This window comes from Crocuta crocuta, unplaced genomic scaffold (assembly GCF_008692635.1).
Source record: "Crocuta crocuta isolate KB4526 unplaced genomic scaffold, BGI_CrCroc_1.0 scaffold277, whole genome shotgun sequence".
Lineage (NCBI taxonomy): Eukaryota > Metazoa > Chordata > Mammalia > Carnivora > Hyaenidae > Crocuta > Crocuta crocuta.
This window is the reverse complement of record NW_027531912.1, coordinates 1,152,857-1,167,242: the sequence shown is the minus strand read 5'-3', so window position 1 is coordinate 1,167,242 and position 14,386 is coordinate 1,152,857. Positions and strand designations below refer to the sequence as shown.

General features: G+C 44.6%; 3 protein-coding genes and 1 non-coding gene across 14 annotated transcripts in view; 2 read left to right on the top strand and 2 right to left on the bottom strand.

Annotated features, from left to right (window-relative positions):
* Window positions 1–7,218, top strand: part of LOC144240413 (palmitoyltransferase ZDHHC11-like) — a 44,201-nt gene extending 36,983 nt beyond the window's left edge. For 6 of the 10 annotated variants that reach the window (XM_077774716.1, XM_077774715.1, XM_077774721.1 and 3 more), the window contains one exon: window positions 6,939–7,218. In XM_077774716.1, coding sequence (XP_077630842.1) covers window positions 6,939–7,145 — 207 coding nt within the window. In that variant the 3' untranslated portion in view covers window positions 7,146–7,218. Of the gene's footprint in view, window positions 1–4,357; window positions 4,555–5,196; window positions 5,727–6,938 lie in introns of those variants that run through there. The other 4 variants (XR_013337711.1, XM_077774724.1, XM_077774717.1 and 1 more) reach the window with 4 other exon arrangements.
* A 1,265-nt stretch (window positions 7,219–8,483) lies between these two features.
* TRNAE-UUC (transfer RNA glutamic acid (anticodon UUC)) lies at window positions 8,484–8,555 on the bottom strand. The gene has a single exon. It is a non-coding gene; the product is annotated as a tRNA-Glu (tRNA).
* A 1,128-nt stretch (window positions 8,556–9,683) lies between these two features.
* VMA22 (vacuolar ATPase assembly factor VMA22) lies at window positions 9,684–14,125 on the bottom strand. The gene is made up of 5 exons (XM_077774741.1): window positions 13,707–14,125; window positions 13,532–13,635; window positions 13,370–13,452; window positions 12,604–12,735; window positions 9,684–10,857 (listed from the first exon to the last, which is right to left on the bottom strand). The coding sequence occupies exons 1-5, from the start codon at window positions 13,815–13,817 to the stop codon at window positions 10,745–10,747; spliced, it is 543 nt and encodes a 180-aa protein (XP_077630867.1). The 5' UTR covers window positions 13,818–14,125; the 3' UTR covers window positions 9,684–10,744.
* A 142-nt stretch (window positions 14,126–14,267) lies between these two features.
* IMP4 (IMP U3 small nucleolar ribonucleoprotein 4) overlaps window positions 14,268–14,386 on the top strand; it is a 3,758-nt gene continuing 3,639 nt past the window's right edge. Inside the window, exon 1 of one of the 2 annotated variants that reach the window (XM_077774739.1) lies at window positions 14,268–14,358. The gene's annotated coding sequence lies outside the window, so the exon portion shown is untranslated. The remainder of the gene's footprint in view (window positions 14,359–14,386) is intronic. The other variant, XM_077774740.1, reaches the window with a different exon arrangement.

The window sequence follows — 14,386 nt, the reverse complement described above, 5'->3', positions numbered from 1 at the left end:
ACCCACTAATATTTGCAGTCTTGAACACAAGAAACGTCCAGAAAAGTAAATTCAAGTGAAAAGCCACAAATTACACTCATTCATTGCCAGCTACTTTTAAGTGTAATCCCAAATTATTTATTGATTTGAGAGAGAGAGTGGGAGGGAGAGACCACAGGAAGGTCGGAGAGAGGGAAGGTGTATGAGAATCCAACATAGTGAAACATGATGTTAGTTGAATGATGGGTTCCCCACAGTGTTCTTTCACAGAGTTGAGTATATAACTTACCTCAACCTTCCATGCATGTGTTTTGAAACATTACTAACTTAGTGAAAAAAGACGGTAACTGAATGCTGCATTCCATGCAGTGTTGCTTCACAGAGGTGAGCATACTGCACTTCTGTCATTGGACTCTGCATCAGTATTCTAACACTACTAACATAATGAAAGATGATGTTAGTTGAATGATGGGTTCCCCACAGTGTTTTTTCACAGAGTTGGGTATATAACATTTATGTTATACCTCCATTAATGTGTTTTCAAATATTACTAACCTTGTGAGTCAAGACATTAATGGAATGTTGCACTCCGCACACTTGTTTCATACAGATAAGCATACTGCACTTCCATCATTGGTCTCCCCACCTGTTTTCCAACACTACTAACATAGTGAAAATTGATGTTTGTTGGATGATGGGTTCCGCACAGTGTTCTTTCAGAGTTGAGTATGTAGCACTTACCTTATACCTCCATGCATGTGTTTTCAAATATTACTAACTTTGTGAAACAAGATGGTAACTGAATGAGGCATTCCTCACAGTGTGGTTACACAGAGTAGGGGCGCCTTGGTGGCTCAGTCGGTTAAGTGTCCGACTTGGGCTCAGGTCACAATCTCATGGTTTATGGGTTTGAGCCCCGCATTGGGCTCTGTGCTGACAGCTAGCTCAGAGCCTGGAGCCTGTTTCAGATTCTGTATCTCTCTCACCCTCCCCTGCTCACGCTTTCTCTCTCTCAGAAATAAATATTAAAAATTTTTTTAAAATACTCTCTAGTTCCATCCACATTGTTGCAAATGGCAAGATTTCATTCTTTTTGATTGCTGAATAATACTCCATTATATATACATACCACATCTTCTTTATCCATTCATCTGTCAATGGACATTTGGGCTCTTTCCATACTTTGGCGATTGTCGATAGTGCTGCTATAAACATTGGGGTGCATGTGACTCTTCAAAAGAGCACGCCCTTATCCCTTGGATAAATACCTAGTAGTGCAATTGCTGGGTCATAGGATAGTTCTATTTTTAAATTTTTGAGTAACCTCCATGCTGTTTTCCAGAGTGGCTGCACCACTTTGCATTCCTACCAACATTGCTAAAGAGTTCCTCTTTCTTCACATTCTTGCCAACATCTACTGTTTCCTGAGTTGTTAATCTTAGCCATTCTGACAGGTGCAAGGTGGTATGTTTAATTTGGTTCTAATTTGTATTTCCCTGATGATGAGTGATGTTGAGCATTTTGCCATGTGTGTGTTAGCCATCTAGATGTCTTCTTTGGAAAAGTGTCTATTCATGTCTTTTGCCCATTTCTTCACTGGATTATTTGTTTTTTGGGTGTTGAGTTTGATAAGTTCTTTATAGATTTTGGATACTAACCCTTTATCTGATATGTTGTTTGCAAATATCTCCTCCCATTCCATCAGTTTCCTTTTAGTTTTGCTGATTGTTTCCTTCGCTGTGCAGAAGTTTTTATTTTTATGAGGCCCCCATAGTTCATTTTTGCTTTTGTTTCCCTTATACAGCCTCAGGAGATGTATTGAGTAAGAAGTTGCTGTGGNTCTTTGTAAAAAAAAAAAAAAGTTGCTGTGGCTAAGGTCAAAGAGGTTCTTGATTGCTTTCTCTTCAAGGATTTTGATGACTTCCTGTCTTAGGGTTACGTCTTTCATCCATTTTGAGTTGGTTTTTGTGTATGGTGTAAGAAAATGGTCCAGGTTCATTTTTCTGTATGTCACCATCCAGTTTTCCAGCACCATTTGCTGAAGAGACTGTCTTCATTCCATTGGATATTCTTTCCTGCTTTGTCAAAGATTAGTTGGCCATACATCTGTGGGTCCATTTCTGGGTTCTCTATTCTGTTCCATTGATCTGATCATCTGTTTTTGTGCCAGTACCATACTGTCTTGATGATTACAGCTTTGTGATACAGCTTGAAGTCTAGGATTATGATGCCTCCAGCTTTGGTTTTCTTTTTCAAGATTGCTCTGGCTATTCAGAGTCTTTTATGGTTTGGATAGAGTCAGTAATTTTAATAAAATTGGGCACTACGTATGAAATAATTACTGGAAGGGACCACAAAATTGGGGGTGCAGTGTTCAATCCTGAGTCACCCATGCTTTTTGTTGTTTAAAATCAAGCAAAATTGGGCAGTTAAGGAATCAGTGGGAATAATCACTCCTCTATTAATTAGGTCTTATATAATAGCTTTACTCCTTGAAGGCCTTTCTCTAATTTACATTGGGTCATATTAACTGGAGGTCTACGGAGGTCTCATTATTCTCAAGCCAATTTATAACTGCCAAAAACTTAATTTAATTTTAATTTATTCCTCATTGTGTTAGAGGATCAGTGTCCAATTGGGATATTTTAGAGCAACAAATACTATTAATATGGGAAATTTTGGCAAGGCTATAGTTAAATTGAAGCATACTTATTTTTCTCTACTTTATATTGAGTTGCTTTCCTAAGACTATAAAGGGTACAGTGTTTACACTTAGCAGGACCTAAGTAATTTGAGCCCAAGCATTGATTAAGACCATGAAGCTTTGTCCGTTGGTGCAGTTTAGCAGATGTTAAAACTCAGAACCTATACTGTTGAGGCACAAAATCCCCTTTTATTTTTTTGTTATACAAATTTTAGTACATTTTCCACATATAATTGAGTCAAATTAAACATATGTTTTATTTACTTTTTTCCACCCTGCATCTACATTTCTTTGTGTGTGTCTTTTTCTTTTTTCTTTTCTATTTGTTTGTTTGTTCATAGTCCTTTAGCTGCCTGAATCCACAATTTATAGCTTTTGTGTCTGGGTAATAACACTATCTGTATACCTTCTAGGTGGTTACAGCAAAAGCGGGAAAGAGGGAGGAGCCCCTAATAGGTGGCACTTTCCCCTTACAAGCCTTTCCAGTCCGTCTCCCAAGGATTGGGGTTTGCACTTAGAGAGCTATAATAGCCTCTTCTTGGCATGGTGCAGTTAGCCCTTGGTCTGGACTACCAACTTTTTTCATTGTCTTTTTGGGCAAAACCTTTCAAAAATGGCTTATTTGTCTAGGTAAGTAAAATTTTAGTTTTTGTTTTAGTCTGCAGTCTGTCCCAAACCATTTTTACCTTTGAATATTTACCAAGTAAACTCTTGGTGGTCCCAAATGGCCCTGTCTGTAGGCAGTGGCCTACCTTTCCATGACGTCTCAGTTGACCTCTGAGGGGTCCATATCCACTTCCATGACAGCAACAATGGCCTTATCAGTATTTTGAGGTTCCAGGTTTTGAGCATCATGCCCTTCGTATGCTGGTAAGCAGCAGCACTCAGAAAGGCCCATGAGTGCTGTCCAGTGTCTTACATTCCTAAAGCAATGGCATGACTTCCTCAGGGGTCTTAGACAGGGTAGGGATAGTGTCCCCCAACCTTTCCCTCTTCATTAAGCTTTGTGCTACTGGTTTCCATCCATGTGGTTCCTCCTACTCTGCTGACTCAGGCAATTAGACAAATGACTACAGAATAATCATGACCTTTACCATAGGACCTGTGGATGCCACGGTCACTAGGATGTCCTCACACTGATTCCATGAATGGCTTGAAACAGAGTGTCTCCAGCTATAGTGTGGAACAAGCTAAATAAAATGACTCTGTTATAGGATATAATGACTCCATTGGCCCTACCACTTGCTGACCAGTGGATTACTCAGACTCATCCCCTGCCACCTGGATGGGGTCATGCCTCACTCCCTTCAGAGGAGCCTTTTTAAAAATCAGAAGTAACCAATTAATTTGAACTGCCCCCAGGTGATCTGTCCTGGGCACTTAACACCTTGACTCAGAGAGGATGTAAGGAAGGATTCTGTTTACAGATTTTATAATTTGTTGAGTGGATTCAGAGCAACATCTGGTGCTGGCAACAAAAAGAAGCTATGGCCCCACAGCACCAACACGACAGCCATCAGAATGACAGGCCAGGTTGCTACTACTGTCTGGAAGAACCTGTAAATCAAGAAATGTCTAGTGACATGTCATGTGGTCTGAACCAAACCATCCTGATTTGCTGGACAAATGGTCTCAGTAGGTTTTTTTATTTTATTTTATTTTATTTTATTTTAGGCAACAGAGAGAGCACACATGAGTGGGGGAGAGGAGCAGAGAGAGAGAAAGAGAGGAGAGAGAGAATCTTAAGCAGGCTCCATGTTCAACATGGAGCCCAGCTCAAGGCTTGATCCCATAACCCTGGGATCACAACCTGAGCAGAAATCAAGAGTTGGATGCTCAACCAACTGGGCCACCCAGGCGCCCCTATTTCAGTAGGTTTTATTATTATTATTATTATTATTATTATTAAAGCATGGTATGGCCAACATACAGGGGACAACTGCCACTGAAAAGGTAATTTTACTCAAAGTTCCCAAGAGAGGGAATATACATCATGTGGGGCAAGGAAGTGGCAGTAGGGGACAAAGAATAACAAAGGGTAAGGTCAAGAGGCAGAAAGGGTGAAAAGGAACCTACACACCACTTTGTGGGAATTAATGGATTAAGCAGGGTAACCAGGGCTAGGATTGGCTAGTTTGAATAATTTCAGCAGGTTTGGGGGCATAGGAGCTTCCTGTGGTGTCTGGTACCTAGCCCTGGAGTGATTAGGGCAAGTGTATACCAGCCCATACCTTGATAAAAGTAGTGGTTAGTGTGGATCTAATTAGCTTCTCAAGAAAGGCAGTTGACTGGCTTCCAGCCAGGGCCTCAAAACTTGGTCAAGGTAGCATTTATAAAAACTATATTGCAAGAATCCACTGGTCTTGTAATCTGTTCCAACATGTACTCAGTAGTGTATGCAACGTCAGTGTATGATCTTATTTGGAAATAGGATCTTGAAGATGCAATTAAGTTAAGATGATGTCATACTGGATTAGAATGGGCCCTATATCCAATCACTGTTGTCCTTATAGGAAGAGAAAAGGACACCCAGAGACACATCGAGGGAAGAAGGCCATTTGAAGATGGAGGCAGAAATTGAGCCATGCACCTCCAACCTAAGGAATGACAAGGATTTCCAGGAGCTACCAGAACCTAAGAGGAGGCAGGAAAGGAGTTTTCATTAGAGGCTTCAGAGCAAGCATGGCCCTAGCAACAACTTGGTCTTAAGACTTCTAGCCTCAGAACCAAGAGATATTACCCAAACCAGTATATGTACCCAAGGGATACAGGAGTGCTGATGCAGAGGGGCACATGCACTCCAATATTCATAGCCGCACTTTCAACAATAGCCAAATTATGAAAATAGCCTAAATGTCCATCAACTAATGAATGGATCAAGAAGATGTGGTTTATATATACAATGGAATACTACATGGCAATGAGAAAGAATGAAATGCCATTTGTAGCAATGTGGATGGAACTGGAGGATATTATGCTAAGTGAAATGTCAGAGACAGACAGATATCATATGTTTTCACTCATATGTGGATCTTGAGAAACTTAAGACCATGGGGGGAGGGNTAAAGTTGGGTACTTCTCTCCCCCCAGGACAGGTTGGCTCTAGTATAGTTTCCCTGAGGAAAGACCTTTGTTGAGGAGGACTGGGTGCCCTGGCATATTTCACAGTGGTCACTCTTCCCCTCCCCTTCCCAGAAGCACCAGGGGATCTTTCTCCAGTCTTGATCCTAAAAACCTATAGGGCTCCTGGAGGTAAAACCCACAGGAATGTGAGGATTGTGGACACCAAATGAATATAACTTTTAGAAACTCTAAAAGAAAGAAAGACAGTTTTATTCAAGCCCAAGTTAGGACAGTGCCTAGGAGGTGCACAGAGAAGATAGTGCTCTGGAGAATGAACACTGTGCAGGGTTATAGATTCTTAAACCATTTTTAAAAGGTCAAGAGATTACAGATTAACATATAGGCAGGAATCACAAGTTTTAATATCAAGAAATGCAAGGAATATTCATTGATACTCATCAACAAGATGGTTTTCCTTTAGGCAACTCATTTACAAAGCAGATGCACAGTGTATGTCAGGTGGGCCAGAAATTGGACTTTTGGTTTAAATAAAGTTTATGTACAGTCATCCTGACTTAGAATGGAATCTAAAATGGCTACTCCTTTGAAAAAATTAAAGTTGTTACTGCAGATGGAAATTTTCTTTTGCCTTTAACCAACGTCATGCTAAAGATTTTATTCTTTCATAAAATCTCACATGCTTTGGCTGGGGGCTCTTCATTTCCTTAGTTTATAAATAAAAATGTCCCAACTCCTCTGAAGAATCTGCCTGTTTCTCTCTGTCCTGGCTGAGGAGCTCGGGTTCAAAACCTTTGGGGTGCCTGGGTGGCTCAGTGGGTTAAGTGTCTGATTTTGGCTCAGGTCATGATCTCACAGTTGCTGAGTTCAAGCCTCACATTGGGCTCTGTGCAGACAGCCCACTTCTGATCCTCGGTCTCCCTCTCTCTTTGCCCCTCTCCAGCTTGTGCTCAGGTGCAGGCTCTTTCTCTCTCTCAAAAGTAAATAAACATTAAGAAGAAAAGAACAGAAAAGAAAACCTTTCACTTTGCTGTCTCTGAAGAATTTCTTCCAGTTTTCCTGAGGGCTCTGACTCTGAGTTTGATGGCCAGCGGACCCATGCCTAGATTTCAAATGGAATAGGAAACTGTTTTAACCGGCAAAATCTTTTTTTTTTTCTTTTTTTCTTTTTCAGTTTTCATTTGAGGAAAACCAGCATTCGCCTGACTGGCTGTTTCTAGTCTGTTTGCAGATATGTGAGTTGATTCTGAATCTTCCCAGGGGGTGTTATGGGCTCCATGTTGAGGAGGGCCACAGTCACTTTCCCACACTGAAAAACTTGAAAACCATACCAATAATTGTCTACATCAGAGCCAAGTTACATTTGCTTTATACCAAATGAAACTGTGGAGAACTAAAAGTGCATTGTACAAAATGTGTATGGTGTTCTTATATTTCACTTATTTTTGGATTCATGTGACTAGATTCGTACTTTCTAGAAAATGCTTCTGTTAAATAATTTAGTGAGTCACTGTTAAATCTGCTATAGTAATAAATTGATGCCTCTCGTCTATTTTTGTCTAAATTAAGCCACCGAGATAGCAACTACCGAGGACTCTTGTTCTGCAAAAGTACAATAAATATTAAACATGTCAAAATAAATAAAATAATAAAATTACATTAGAAAAGACAGAAAAAAGAAAAGAAGAAAAGAAAGAAAAGAAAAGGCCCTTGTAGGCCTTTAGAGAATTTTTTCTCAGCAGGGTCAATTAGCCTTTAAGTATTTCTACCAGATGCTGGCTCCAGCAGCGCCTTCTGAGCCTGGTATACTATGACTCTCTGTATTCAGTCTTCTTTCCAGTTTTCAAGGCAGCAATTTGTTCTGTGACTTCAGTTTTCTCATGGATCTAAGAAGAGTTGTAAATAGAAGTAATTTCTCCCCTCAAAATGTGTGAATGAATAAATTATTGTAGTGGTCTACTCCTGAAGGCGGGACCTCAGCCCTGCACATAACCTCTCCTTGGACTGACTAAATGAACCAGAGAAAAGGGGGTGGAAAATTGAGGAAGGCANGGGGGGGGGGCTGGGTGAAGAGCTATTTTAAAGTTTTAAGTAATTTCCATGAAGGGTAAGGGGGAACACCAGATTGCTCAGGTGAAAAAAATCGGAACTCTAACCACTGTACCATTAGGCAAATAAAGCGGCCACAAGACCAGAGAAAGTTAAGTTGTCAGAGACTTCTTCCAACTGGCTCTCTCCAATCCGTTCCTGCCCTGCATCCTATGCTCCTCCAGAGCCTCAGCTCCAGCCATCGCAGCCCAGCCTCTGGACTGTCTCTGGAGCAGAGGATTCAAGGGTCTTGATTCCACCCCCATCCCCTCCTTCCTCCTGGAGGGTGTCTCTACCCAGAGGTGTGTGGGAAGGGCCAGACAGTGGTCACCCTCCACTGAGACTGGCAATAAATTTTGAATATTTTAAATATTATTTAATATTTAAATATAATAGTATTCACTTCTATAGTGTATACTGTAACATATAATTAAAGAGTTGCTGATAGAGAAATCAGTTATTGATGTGGTAAAAATCGACACTTCATTCAAAACACAGAAGGCTGGGGCCCTGGGCCTCAATATCTCCAGGTTTAAATAAAGCAATATCCAATTTAACCTGCGGTGTTCACCGGTGAAAGAAATAAAATCCCAGCCAGTACTTACAAGTTGAAGCAAACAGACACCCTTAATTCCCATACCGGGAGTCGAACCCGGGCCGCCTGGGTGAAAACCAGGTATCCTAACCGCTAGACCATATGGGAGGTGCTGGTAGCTGGTTGCTCATCGTGCATACATCGCTTCTGTCGGTGTCTCCTGTGCGCCCCCACACAACAGCGGTGCACTACCGGCCTCGGTCCACCAATGGAAATTTTCTGACTGCAGCTCCTTGCGTGAGTCCCAGCTTCAAGAACACCTTTCTCACAACTGAGTCTGGGTAGGAACATCCGGGCCTCTCTCAGGGGCGAGAACTCCTGCTCCCATAAATCTTTTTTTTTTCATACTTCCTTTGCCNACTCAGAAGTGGACCCAAAAGTATACAGCCAACTGATCTTTGACAAAGCAGGAAAGAGTATCCAATGGAAAAAAGACAGCCTTTTTAACAGATGGTGTTGGGAGAACTGGACAGCAACATGCAGAAGAATGAAACTAGATCATTTTCTCACACCATGCACAAAAATAAGCTCAAAATGGATAAAGGACCTGAACGTGAGACAGGAAACTATCAACACCCTAGAGGAGAAAGCAGGAAACAACCTCCCGTAAATCTAAACTAGAGCCAGGGCAGATTGCCGAGGGTTCGGTCTTTGTGTCGTGTTTGCAGGCACACCTGAAGCCCAACTCCAAACAATGAATGGTCATTTCCTGACATCTAAAATGAAGGACACCCTCCAGGACCAGAATTCCACATGAATGTCCTGTCCGTGAAAAGCAAAAACCGACTGTGGTGTCTTCTCATTTTAGCTTCAAAATCTCACTGGTTGGCACTTTGTTGGTAATAGTATTTTGTTCTGAAATTCAACAAGTGTGGAGAGGGATGTACTTTTCTTCTCTAGTTTACTTTTGAGTGCTTCCAATAAGCTTTTCACTGACAACTTAAGCCCAAGGTGGCAAAAAGAGAAACGAAACAAAAATTCTCCCCAATCCAATCACAAATCTGACCACTGCGATTAAAGTATATGTGAAAGGCTTAAGGATTTTCACTGACAGTAAAATCAATGAAACAATGGAAGTCCAAAATATGATAGGGGCATACATCGGGATTAAGTGAAAGAATGAAAGTGGCATGCATCTCAAGTCGGAGGTAAGGGTAGATTAATCGACATAATGTACGTATGTAGACCTATGGTAGAAAAGACAAATTGGTTGCAAGATTCACCCCATACGTCAACTGAAAGTTTTTTACGAAAACATTGGAGAGTTCCTTTATCACATCAATTACAACCACAAGTCCAGAAATCATAAAACAGCTGATTGATAAATTCAACTCTATTAAGAAAACTGACTAGAAAAATACAAGAGCTGGGTGATGGTTACTATAGTTTTCACCTTATTCATTAAGCTATTCAATTGTTTTGTGCAGTTTAACGTGTTTTATAATAAAGGCTTAAAAAAAACACCATGTGAAAAGTTAAAAGAGAAATTGGGGGAAATATTTATATTTCATATTAAGAACAAAGGATTAATTTTCTCCAAACATAAAGATTACCTCCTTGAAACTGCTAAAAATACCTACAACCCAGCAGGACAATGAAGCATGGCCATAGTTCCCATCACAGGAAATACAACTGGACCTTCAAAAATTAAAAGAGGGTTTGTCTCACTCCTGAAAAGATAAAGGAAAGTTTTTAAAAATCTGAAAGGTCTCTTCCTGGAGTTTGCTTCCCGGAGTTCCCTTGAAAATCGAAGTCAAATCTGTTTTACTTTCTGGCTTAAAACCTGTCAAGAACTGCCTATTACTCAGGTGTTTGTGCTTTTTATTGACCTGGAATCATGCCGTCCTGATCTGTTAGCCATGTTTGGTTTTCTACCTATGTATCAAGATCAGTTTTGAGAATCTAGTGAAACTGAAGCACCTGTTTTCTGTCCTTCCCTGCCACTAGCTGTGTAGTATTGGATCCTGTTAAGAAACGGCAGCTGATGTATCCATGAGACTGTCCTGGTTATTTACTAACACGAACCAACCTAACAGCTCTGCCCCTGCCCCACACGGATGTGTCCTAGCAGAATACAACCCTAGAACTGGTGTCACAGAAATGACCGTCAACGTTATTCAGTTTGCCTCTTCAAACTTTCACACTTAACAAAGCTGGAAACATGCAAACCAGAGACATTTTAAGTAGCAGGGATCAGCTGGGAATAGGGACAGGGCAGTCTGTGGAGGAGGAAGGCCTGAGATGAGGCAGCCGCAGGAGGGGATGGCTGTGCTCGCTCCTCTGCCTCCAGTCACAGGTCATGCAGACTCAGACTCCAGCTGCTTGAGTTTTTCCTGAAGCCCCCGGAGCTGGCTTCGACCCCAATCAATGCGGATCTGAAGGCTGGCCATGTCTGCAGCCAGTTGCAGGCCTAAATGAAGAGACAGAATTGTCACCATGATATGTGTGATGTGACACAAGACTCAGGAGACATCCCCAAAGACTGGAAAGGCTCCAGAACTCTCTGGCCTCCATACTATTCCGAAAATATTTCAGGAAGAGCCTTGCATTGGCTGCTTCAGAACCTCACTAGACTCAGAAAATTTTACCTCTTCAACAGACTTCCTTGACCTCCTTATATCACACCCATCAGGAACTAACAATTCACAGATCATAACACTGTGCATGCCCTCATTTCCTTTCTTCTTTCCTTCACTGTCACAGTCCTTCACTGTCCTCCCACTCTGTCTTTCTGTTTTTTCTGCCCCCAAGAGTGCTCCACATTCCGGATCCACATCGAGGTGGCTTTTGCCTGATGCCTCTGCTATTAAGTCATCTGGGTCCTCCATGCTGCCTAGTCCACCGGCCAGTTAAGTCTTCAGCCTACCTGCCTAACAGCAGAGCTGGCCGTGCATCTGATCACCTCCCTCCAGGAAGCACTTTCTCCTCTTGTCTTCTGGGATCCCTTACCCTCTGGATGTTGCTCCTGCCTCACCAACTGCTTCTCAGTCTCCTCATATGGTTTCTCCCTTTTCTCTTCCCACCTCCTCTCCACAGTCCAAGGCCCTCTGCTGATCTCAGCTTTAATGCTGCGTCTGTGTCAGCAACTTGGGAATTTAAATACCAGTGTCATATGGTCAGCTCCCAAATCGCTCTTTCAAGGCCAGGTCTGTTCCAGACTCCAGATTGTGTGTGCCCCGACGCCTGATCAGAGTCTATACCACACAGCACTGGGAACACCCTCACACCCAGCTCCTGACTTACCCGTGGTACAACTCCGCAGCCCTCTCACAGCGAGGGCAGCTTCCGTCCTACGTGTTGGGTTCCCTAGCTAGAATCTAGGGGCTCATCCTTCACTCCTCTCCTTCCCTAACTCTCCAATTGATCTATCAACAAATCCTGTGGCTTCTACTCTCAAAACATACAGGTTCCCACCACTTACCCCCTCCTTCACTGCCTCCACCTCCATCTCAAGCATGGCTGCTCCCTGGCACCTGCCTCCTCCCTTGTCATGTCCCACCCAGTACCCACAACCTTCCTATCACTCTGTGGGTCCAATGCACCTCCCTCTGTTCAGAGCCAAAGTCCTCATCAGGGCCTACACGGCCTCAAACCACCTGGCCAAGCCCCCTCTGACCTCAGCTTCTGGCATTCCCCACTACATAAGTTCCACTCCAACCTATTGGCTTCCTCTCTGCCATCCCAAACATGATCTCATCTCAAAGCTTTTGCCCTGGCTAATACTTCTGCCTACAACACCAATCTCCCAGATCACCCACAAAGTTCCCTCCACCTCTTCAGAGAAGCCTTTCCAGAACACCCTTTATAAAATAACCCCTCTGGTCCACTCCTGTCCCACTCTATCCACCATACCCTATTTTTTCATAACAATTCTCTACCTGGTATTACGTAGAGGGCTGGCTTATTGCATGTTCTCTTTATCCCTTCCACAGAATAAACATTCCATGAGGAGTATTTATCCCTTTTGTTTCCTCCTGTATCCCCAGCACCTAGCATGAGCTTGGAACGCTACCAACAGCCAGTAAATGCTTCTTGAAAAAACAGGTGTACAACAAAAGTCTGCTATGGAGAAAACCTGGAAAATCCTTTGCAGTTAATCCAGCCCTGGGATGGCATTAGTGCCCAAGTGTTTCCAGTAGATAGAGGATCCACTCACCCTCCCGGAAGCTGGCTTGGGCTTGCCGCAGACTGTGAGGAACTAGGATTCCAAACCAGTTCAGAGGGTCCCGGAGGGCTGGGAAGGACTCTGGCTCTGGGGTTCTGGTGAGACCCTTGCGTCTGCGCAAAGCTGGATAAAGAAAGAATGGAGGTTGGGGGTTTCATTAAATAACCCTTGACTTCTCAGTGACAATGTTGAACTTGATCTGAGCTCATGATCTTGACAAACATCGGGTTTTTGGAAAATAACCCCCAACCATTTGTGTTCCAGGAAGCAGCTTACCACAAAGAGCAATCCTTCCCTTTGTCATTCAAATGAGAGGCCCTGACCACCCTTTCTCAAGACTCTCCTAAGATTAGCAAATGTCTCCCTTGTTTACCTGTGACAGAGCCACACACTGACTTTTCTCATTTTGCCTGAACATGCTGAAAGGCCAGACAGGACCTCCAACTCCCCCTTCCTTTCATAAATGATTGCGTAGAATTTTGTCCCCCTAAGGTAGACATATAAACATTTTCTGTTCAACTTCCCCTGATTGCAAAACTATCACAACTGTGACGAACCTCATCTATAACTTGTCTATTTCTCCCCTATAAAAGTCTAAAGCAAAAAAAACACACCCTGCTGAGACATTCTGATCCTCCAATCTGGGCCGCCCTCCCCATCCCAACACCCTTAATAAAATCATCTCCTCAATTATCCTGTACATTTTGTCTTCGGCGTCGGGAGGGCGCCCAGAAGGGAAGGGGGGGGGGGTGCTCACCTGCCTCGCGGGGCCCCACCTCCTCTGGAGTCTGGGCGCTGGGTCTCACCAGCCAGAACGCCTGGAGTCCGTCTTGGGCCTCGCTGAGGAACGAGAAGGCAGGATGGACACTCGGAGGCCCCAGCCCGGACGCTGCCCGCCCCAGCACGCACAGCTCCTCACCTGGTGCAGACGCGGACTTGGGGCTCCATGCGGGAAGCGTACTGCAGGGGCCCTACCGACTTGGCACCCATAGCGTAGCGAGCTTGGGAGAGCGAGAGCCAGCCCTGGAGGAGAGGAGAGCGGTGAAGCCCCGTTTACCCCCGCACGCCCCGCCGCCCTCTGCCCAGGCCCCCACCTCCTCCACGCGAGCGTTCAGCGCCGCCCGCTTCGCCTCCAGCTCTTCCAGGTCCTGGAGCAGCTGCAGGAGCAGCGAGTCCAGCTCCGCCCGTAGGTCCGGCGCAGCCATGGCCCAGGGTACCGAGTCAGGAACCAGCCTCTTCCCGGGTCGCCCAATCGCCGTTCGCCATGCCGTCAGGACAGCCAATAGGCCCCCGACACCCTCCTTCAAGGGGCGTTCCCGGCCGTGGGCCCGGTCGCCCCGCGTTTAGAGGCCGCCGGGCAGTGGCTTCTAAGGGCGCGCGCCTGGAGCAGCCGCGCGGCAGCGACTAGCCGGCGGCCCTGACGTCGGCCAGCGTCGCGGACAGTCGGCCGGAACGGTGGCCGGCTTAGCTCCTTCTGGCAGCGGCTGCGTGGTGCAGGTGGGCTACGGCCGTGGCGATGGGCGGGGCCGCCGTTTTANTGCTCGGGTGAGCGTGGCTCTCAGACTGGCCAATCGCCTTGCAACTCCCGCCCACCCGTCGCCATCTTAACAGCGGGCACTCCCAACGGTAGCAGAGCCTCGGGAAGCTTCTAGTCGCCTTCCTGGTTGGGGGCCGCACCGAGGGTGGAGCTGCGCCGTCGGAAGCGGAAGAGGCTCCCGGCCCCACGTGGAAGCCGCGCTCAGGATGGTAGGAGGGCTGTTGGAGCTGCGGGGCT